The sequence below is a fragment of the Pteropus alecto genome, unplaced genomic scaffold (genome assembly GCF_000325575.1).
Source record: "Pteropus alecto unplaced genomic scaffold, ASM32557v1 scaffold392, whole genome shotgun sequence".
NCBI lineage: Eukaryota > Metazoa > Chordata > Mammalia > Chiroptera > Pteropodidae > Pteropus > Pteropus alecto.
In genome coordinates this window covers 941258-949947 of record NW_006431933.1, presented here as the reverse complement: position 1 = coordinate 949947, position 8690 = coordinate 941258, and the positions used below count along the sequence as shown (strand labels likewise).

Below are 8690 nucleotides of genomic sequence, written 5' to 3'. Positions count from 1 at the left end.
CGCCAGCAACCTGCTGCTTACCAACATGGAGTGGCAAGTGGTCACTTCCTTTTGGTTCAACTCTCTTCCCAGAGTAAGAAGTTAGTCTACTGCCCAAGTGAAGGAGCTATTTTAACTCTCCTCACCTGCTTCTGACCCTTTATCAGTCCTCACTTTTGGACAGTCTAGACAAGAGGTTTGAATGAAGACTGGCAGATTCTGGAAAGGACCGAAAGCTGGCAGGCACTGTGAGAGATGTTGAGAGAAATGTAACGTGGCTTCGTGGCTCCTCGCTTCCCTCAAAGCCCCCATTTTACTGGGCCCAGAGGGGCTACACAGTGGCCTGAGATCAAACACTTCGCAGTGGCCCCAGAAAGGACTCCAGACCTCACAGCGCGGGAATTCAAGCTGATGCTGCCGCCAGGAACGGGCGACCTCTGGCGACCGGTTTAGAAAGCGTGGCGGCAAGGACCTGAGAACCGGCCCCGTGACCCCAGACGGCCTGGCCAGGTACACCAGGACTGGGGGAATATCGTAGAGAGCCCAGAGGCTGGCGGCCCGGCCCATGGGTCGGAGAGCGACAACCGAACTTGCTGCGGTGGCCGGGCCTGCCGGGGGCGCAGCGCGGGTGGGGGCGAACAGGTGCGCGGGCGGGGGCGGTGCTTGGGGATCCTGCGCACTGCGCGCGCCCCTCCCCCGCCCGGGCGCCAGCAGGAGGAGGAACTGCGGCGGCCTCAGCTACTCGCGCAGGTCTGCATCGCGAAGCCACCGACGGCGTGGGCTGCTGGTCCCGGTGCGCAGGAGGCGCGGACGGCTCTGGGGCCATGGAGCCTGGTGGTGACGCGGCGCGCTTTGGCCCGGGGTGGGCGGCCAGGGCGCTGCCACAGCGACTGATGTTGCTGCTGCTGACGCTGCTGTCGGGTCGGGGGCTGCATGTCGCGGCCGCGGCCTCCTCCTCCTCTGGGGCGGCGGCCGAGGACAGCAGCGCCATGGAGGAGCTCGCCACTGAGAAGGAGGCGGAGGAGAGCCACCGCCAAGACAGCGTGAGCCTACTCACCTTCATTCTGCTGCTCACTCTCACCATCCTCACCATCTGGCTCTTCAAGCACCGCCGAGTGCGCTTCCTGCACGAGACCGGGCTGGCCATGATCTATGGTGAGCACCACACCCGCGCCCACCACCCTGACACTCCTCAGGCAGCCCGGCCGCTGCACTTCCCCTTCGCGCTGCGCTGTGCTCCTCCTTCACTTGCCAACGTGTTTCGTCCCTTTTCCTTTTCCCGCTGAGACTGTGTTAGTTTCCAAGGTCAACTGTCTGCATTTTCTGGTTTTCTATTACTGTTAAAAAGAATTCTATCCCATTTTGACGTTTCTTCATTGGGGAACCAGGAAAATGAAAGACAGAGGTGGCCCGGTTCTGTCCGACCGGTTCTGTCTCATCCCGCATCGCGCCTCCGGACCCCTACCCCCGCCCCAGTTCAGCTCAATAGGGTGTGTGTGCCGTGATGGGAGGTGGGTGACTTCGCAAGGGACCGAGCCACCCCAGCAGGCAGGCCACAGTGAGGGTTGGGGCGAGGGCTTCGGGCTTCCTGTCTTGCGTATGGGCTGGCGGGGCCTGGTGGATGCTGTATCTATCCATGGTCAACCTGACTGGGCGTCTACTTCTGAGATCTATGTTTCTGGATCTCTGGTTAATAAAGTAGGAGCATGAAGCGCTGTGAAAGGTGATCGTGGTCCAGGACCCAGGATGGTGCTCAGCCATGTCGGGCCTAGTCAGGAAGACAGCGCCTCCCACCCTTGTACCCAGGTGGGAAGCTATACCCAGTTACTTGCCTTCTCCAAGGGAAAAGGAGCTTTTGTATTCTTCACATTGTAACATGGACGCGACTTAGAAGTTACATTTGTGAGTGTATGGAGAGGAAAAAGTAGTGGTTTTAATTCTGGAGTCAGCTTTCTTTTGTTGTGAAGAGTGGATTGATGCCACCATCCTTTTCTGGATTTAATGGCACATGCAGAGTGGTCAGAACAAATTTTCTGTCATTATATAGGTGTTATTTAGCCATAATCTGAATCATCCCTCTTCTCCCACTATGTTCCCTGCCCCCTGCAATGACTCCAAACTGGAACCAAGTACTCTCTTTTTGAATTTAATTCAGTAGTGTTAGGCTCATGTTGGCATCCTCATGTGAAATAGATGAGCCTACTTCATTACTGTTCCTGATAGGGAGAATTTATTTCCTCACTTTGCTAGAGGGATCTCTGCATTGAATTTCCATGCAGCATTCCCTGATAGAGAATGGAAAGCAGACACCTTAATCTTTAATGTGAAAATTACCCTTGGCCCTGGGCCTTGCTTCTCATGGTTCTTGATTGGTCATTGATAGCCTAGGCTCATGGCCACCACGGTTACAAAGTGCTATTGGGAGACCTCGAGTTTCCAAGAGGTAGTGGCCTCAACAGATCTTGAAACAGGACCAGGTCCAAAATAGAGTTTGGTTATTGCAAATTACAGGTATGAACACAAACTTTGGCCTGGGCACCTGGTCATTCTTGAGCTCTGTGATTTGTGTCAGTTGGTGACTGATGCCAGGGCTACAGGTAAGATAGGTTTCCTGAGCAGAGAGCAGAGTTGGGAGTTGAAGCACATTGTCATTTTTGGTGATTGACTCTGAATCATAATGCAAATGATGATTGCCCTTATATGTGTATAGTCTTGAAAATATTTTTTATAGTCCCTAGATCCAATTCATTAAAGTACAATGTGAAATACTTTTAGAAGGTACCTTTGACAGGCTCATAGATACATGCTCAAGTGCATAGAAAATAAATGGGGATTTAAAAATACATTTTCCAAGGAGTGTTTTATGTTCTTAGGAGCTCAGACACCTTTATCTTAAAGCTTAAAAACAGCAGTGGAATTTTCTTTTGCTGATATGTACTTTTTAAATTCATATCAAGCTTTTAGTCATTGGGGCCATGTTACAGTGTACTGTTTCATTTTGTGTTACTGAAATCTGGCTTAATTGATGATTGTTCAGAAAAGGCAACATAATTTCATAGCATTTTGTGTAATTTTATTCTATGTCTTTGGGTTTTAGTGTTACTTTGAAATGTATTAAGACATTTAGTTTGTCAATATGTGATGTCCACACCAAATATTAATATTTTGATGTGGATTGCCTGTAGTGAGAAACATTTCTTTCAGAGATATTTACTCTTCTGTTTTAAGCCCCTGCCAATCTGAATTGTAATGTCATTTGATTAGCTAATTATACCTAAGACTATTGGGATTCTGACAAAAAAAAAATCAGTATGAAAATCTTTGAACACTTAAGTGAACACAATACAGGTTTTCAGGACTTCCTTTTAATAGTGAGAAATCAGATTGCATTTGTCGAGATCAGTAGAGGAAGTGAGTAATTGTCCTGTTGCCTCTGAGTAATAAAGGACAAAATGACCTAAGGAAACATTTAAGTATCTGCTGCATACTGGGTGCCCAACTTCATTTCTGGAGATAAACAATTTAACTTTTCAATGTTGGCAAATTTTTATGAGTGAAAGAATTCAACTGTGAATTCCAAACTCTTTACTTTGAAATTAAAAAAAAAATCCAATTTCTGCCACTTTAATAATATTTAAGTGGCACTTTAACCTGAGAGGGAAGGCTTTAATATTTAAAATAAATTGTGATATATATTACTATATATACTGATGTATAATATGTAGGAATATATAATATATAGTAATATATAATGTATAATAATATATTAAAATAAATCGTGGCAATATCTATATTTGCTAGTATAGTCACAAAATATCTCTAGTAGGACATGCAGTATCACTGGTTTCCTTGCTGGGGAGAAGAACTAGGTGGCTATGATATAGGGGTAGGAAGGAGACATCACTCTCTACCCTTTTGTGCTTTTGGGTTTTTGAACCATGGAAGTGTGTCCATGCCTCCATTCTGTGGCATTTGTAATGGTATTTTAAGATGCTCCTCAGATCATTTAATTTGATGCTCAAGTCTCCCTATTTAAATCACAATCACCTTATGTTGTCAATTTTCTGTGACCTTTCAATTGTTATCTATACTCACAGAACTTCTGGAGCCTTGTGCCTGGAATTTAGACAAAATGGGGATAGGGGAAGAGACTTTCTTTCCCCTCCCTCACACCTTTTTATCCCATTATCCCCAAAGAATAGTTGATGTTACATTAGGATTGATGTGCACAAATAGATCCCATAATAAGAACTCACTTGGGTGTAAAGTACCTAAGGACAAGAAGAGGCAGCTTGTTAATGCTTAACATTTAAATGGAAAGAAACTTCCCCACCCACCAAGGGAGAGTTATAAGCACTCTTCCCTGACAGCAGCCCCAGGCAGCTACAAGGGAAGGTGACCACAGACTAGACTCTCCAGGGAAGTTGAAAGCAGCGCCCCAGACCCTGTGATGGGAGCTGCATGGTTGCACAGCCACTAGTCTAACCTGTTTTGTCAGGGCAGGGAGCTCCCAGCTGTCTGAGTCTGTATGTGATTAAGTTACTGGGCCCAGCATATTTGTACAGCAGAAATAGCAAGTGTTCGAGGCAGGGAAGGGTGGTATAAACAGACTGTCCGTTAATTGTGGTTCTCTCTCATGTGTACAGTAGTTCCACTTCCTCCATAATGTTTTTGTGACAACTGATACGGGTCCAAAATATCTTAAGTTGGCCATGCTAGCCTACCACTTGCTTCACATTTTCCCCTGCTCCTGGCCTATCAACTTTCCAAGTCCATGTTGGTCAGCCCCTCCAGGTTCTGTGGCCCATGTGCTCATTGTTCCTTTGTTGGAGCTGGATTGCTAAGGACAGCCTGAGAGTTCATAGGAAAAGTCTGAAAGGGGAAAGTATGACTTTTTGCAGTAGCATGAAATTAACATTTGAGCCTGTGAGCAAACATTTAGGAACCACCCTTTTCCCGGTTAATTGGGAGCCCCCATTTTTTTTTGAGAACCCCATCACTTTGGCCCCAGTTTGGGGCAGTTCCATGTGGTCTCACTCTGGTACTAGATCCTTTGGATTCAAATGCTGGCCCTATTACTTATAAAGCTGTATATAATGTTGGGTAGCTTTCTGAGCCTTAGTTTCCTCTTTTCAAAAATGGAGACAATAGCACTTACCTCACACAATTATTGTATTATTGAGATCCTCTAAAGGTCAAGTGCGGTTTCTGGTACTTAAACACTTGGTAAATATTGGTTCTCATTCTCACTTTAGACTTTGTGATTCTTTGGCCAGTGTTGCTGCTTGAGGTTCCTTTAGTAGAGGCCTGCTATAATTTGACAGTGCATTAGGATACAGTTAGTGGAGATGAAGAAAATTGTAATTTTTTTGGTGGGCTATTCGTTAATACCTAGAAGCAATGTACAATGTATCTATCCTGATCTTTTATCCTGCAGTTTCAATTCTTTGACTTTATTCCTCAGAAATACTTGCACTAGCATGTTACATTTTATAGACAGCAATAATTGTTGAAGCAGAAACAAGTTACAATACTGATCAAGAAATGGCTAGTTAAATTACAGCACATTTCTCCTAAGGAATACATGCTGGTAAAAAGAGGCATTTTCAGATGTCCTTTAAGGCAGGTGTCCATACATACTGTTGTGGAAAAAACAGGGCACAGAACAGTATATATACTATTATCTCATTTATTCTTTAAAACTTATGTAATTTATGTACATAAACATGATGTATATACATTTCTGCATGACATGTGTGCTCCTCTGGAGAGATACACAATCTCTGCAGTGTTTATTCTTTGGCAGTGGGACCAGTCGTTGGGAGAGAGGGAGGGAAGATACTACTTTATACTTTCCCGAATAGCCTGAAATTTCTGTAAAACTGACAAACTTTTGCAATTGAAACACTTTTAAAATAAAGCAAGTGACTTTTATGTAGCAAAAAGTGCATTAGAAATAGATTATAGTTATGTGGTTAGGTGTCATTAGTTATTTAAAAGTTATAAACGGAAGTAAAATGAGACTTAAAATTAGAAAAACGATGTTTCCTGACAGTATTTCTTGCAACTTGCAGAAGTTAACCTTTCTGAAATGATGTAATTAGAAAATCACCATTTCACAACTCCTGATGATAATTGATTTAGACAAAGATTTTCAATGAATTCCAGAACCATAGGTGAGAGGTTGTTGGGGAACATGGTAGTTGTGTGGTGCTGAATATTACCCCACAAATTACTTGCCTATTGCAAAAGAAAGAAGGTACCTTTACAGTGGAGAGGTCTCGCAGTCACCATCTTATAACCAAGTCCTTGAATTTATCCTTTCTCCTCGTGGAACTCTTTGGTATTGTCACTACTGATGTGATGCAATAGGAAGCATATGGCTTTACCTATGTAGTATTCATCCTTTAAATGTTTCATCTGAATCTAATAGAGGTTTTAGGCACATCTTCCAGTTTATAGGAAACATAGGGGACAGAGAAACAAATTATAAAATACCATGTGAAAATTATTAGACATATCCAAATCTGTGACAATCTATAAGACAATTATTCCAGTTTCTTCAAAAAGTCTTTGTTGAGGGAAATGAAAAGGCAGCTTAAGTGTTTGGTATGGACTGAATTATGAGTCTCTCTCCATCCCAGATTCATGTGTTGAAGCCCTAATCTCCAATGTGTTGCTGGTACTTGCAGGTGGGGCCTTTGGGAAGTGATTAGGGTTTGATGAAGTCACAAAGGTGGGGCCTCCATGATGAGATTAGTGCCCTTATAAGAAGAGGAAGAGACCAAAGCTCCCTCTTTCTCTCTGCCACGTTAGGATGCAGCAAGAAAACAGCCATCTACAAGTGAGGAAGAGGGCCCTAACCAGACATTGAATATGCTGGCACCTTGATCTTGAACTTCTTAGCCTCCAGAACTGTAAGAAATAAATGCTTGCTCTTTAAGCTACCCAGTCTGTGGTATTTTGTTCTAGCAGCCTGAGTAGACTAAGACAGTTAATGGAGACCAAAGAGACAACCAAATGTGGGACAGGAAACTTGACTGGCTTCTGGTTCAAGAAAAAGCTGTAAACATGTTTTGGGAATAATCAATGATATTTGAATGTGGACTTGGTACTAGATGATATTAGGGAATTACCACTATTTTTCTTAGGTTTGCTAACTGAAGTTATATAGGAGAATGTACTTATTCTTTGGAGATATAGGCTGAAGTATTTAGGGGTGAAGTGTATGAGTCCTAATGTATGCAACTCATTTGCAAAAAGTTCAGTAAAAAAACAGATACCACATATAGAGAGAAAACAAATATGGCAAAACGCTAGCAATTGCTAAATCTAGGTGGTGGGTGAAAGGGTGTGCTTTACACTCTTCTTTCAAATTTTCGGTATGTTCCGACATTTTCATTAAAATAGAAGATTGGGGACAATGTTAACTTCTCTGTTAACCTGTTAGCTGGTAACCTGTTAACCTTACTGCCTGAAGGTTGTTTGGGTGAGGCTGGTTACATCCTGTCTGTTACTCTCATTAAACTTTTCCTGACAGAGTAATGCTATTTGCCATTAGTTTACATGCTATGATGTTAGGCTTACATGACTTGATTATCAGTAACTTTTTTTAAATTTTATTGTTTTTGTTTGATTTTTAAAGTTCATATGTCTTTTGAAAAGTTGCTTCTGTTCCACTTACAGCAGGATCAGCAAGGGAAAAAGATGTAATGGGTGGAGTCTAGAATAGTCTAAATGTGAGTTTCTAAAGTTCTCCCTTAGGGGACTAAGGGAGGAGTTTCACAAAACAAGCTCCTTCCGCCAGCAGTTAAATACAGCAACATATTCACAGTGTTTCTGCCTAGGAAAGCTTGTTTAAGACTCAGACTTTTTTTTTTCTTTGCTGGGGGTCGATCAGGCACTCTTAATGAAATTTCTGACTCCCAGAAGGAAAGCAGATGTTCACTATAAATCATATTTGCATAAACAATCTATCTTGGCTGGTATGGCAGAATTTAGTGTTCCAGGCACACAAAACAACCTTATCAATTAGTAGCATAGGGAATATTTTTTAAGCCAACTTCCCAGAAGCTTTTGCAAGGATCAGTCATGCAAATAGGCCCTCTTAGAGATAGCAAGGGTCAGGCCTATCATGTTAATTTTTTCCTGCAGAGTAACATGTGATGTCGAATGACTGTAAACTTTTTGTGTTTCTGAGGCTTCTTCAGTTTCATCATACTTTGTTTTTTTAAGTTATTATATTTTAGATTTATTAATTTTATTTTTAAAATTATCACAAGTAAAATTGACTTTTGTACAATTTTTTGAACTTTAACATTTGTATAGATATATGTAACCACTACCATGATCAAGATGAACCACTAGTTCCATCCTAAAAAACTCTCATGCTTCCATTCCACTCTTATCAACCACTGATCTGTTCTCCATCATGATAGTTTTGTCTTTTTCAAATATGTTGTATAAATGGAAACTTTCAGTATGTAACCTTTTGGACTTAGCTTTTTCACTCAGCATAATGCTTTTAAGATTCACCCATGTGGTTACATGTATCTAAAGTTAGCTCATTTTTATTGCCGAGTTGGATTCCATTTTATTGATGTACCATAGTTTGTTATTCTTTGCCAGCCGAAAGACATTTGAGTTGTTCCCAGTTTTTTTTTTTATGATTATGAATAGAGCTGCTATAAATAGTAGTGTACAGGTTTTTC

General features: G+C 42.3%; 1 protein-coding gene across 4 annotated transcripts in view; it reads left to right on the top strand.

Moving 5' to 3' along the window:
* Positions 1-495: 495 nt before the first annotated feature.
* The window catches only part of SLC9A7 (solute carrier family 9 member A7), a 146030-nt gene continuing 137835 nt past the window's right edge, over positions 496-8690 (top strand). Inside the window, exon 1 of one of the 4 annotated variants that reach the window (XM_015585561.2) lies at positions 496-1134. In XM_015585561.2, the coding sequence (XP_015441047.1) occupies positions 804-1134 (331 nt within the window). In that variant the 5' untranslated portion in view covers positions 496-803. The remainder of the gene's footprint in view (positions 1135-8690) is intronic. The other 3 variants (XM_015585560.2, XM_015585562.2, XM_006906902.3) reach the window with 3 other exon arrangements.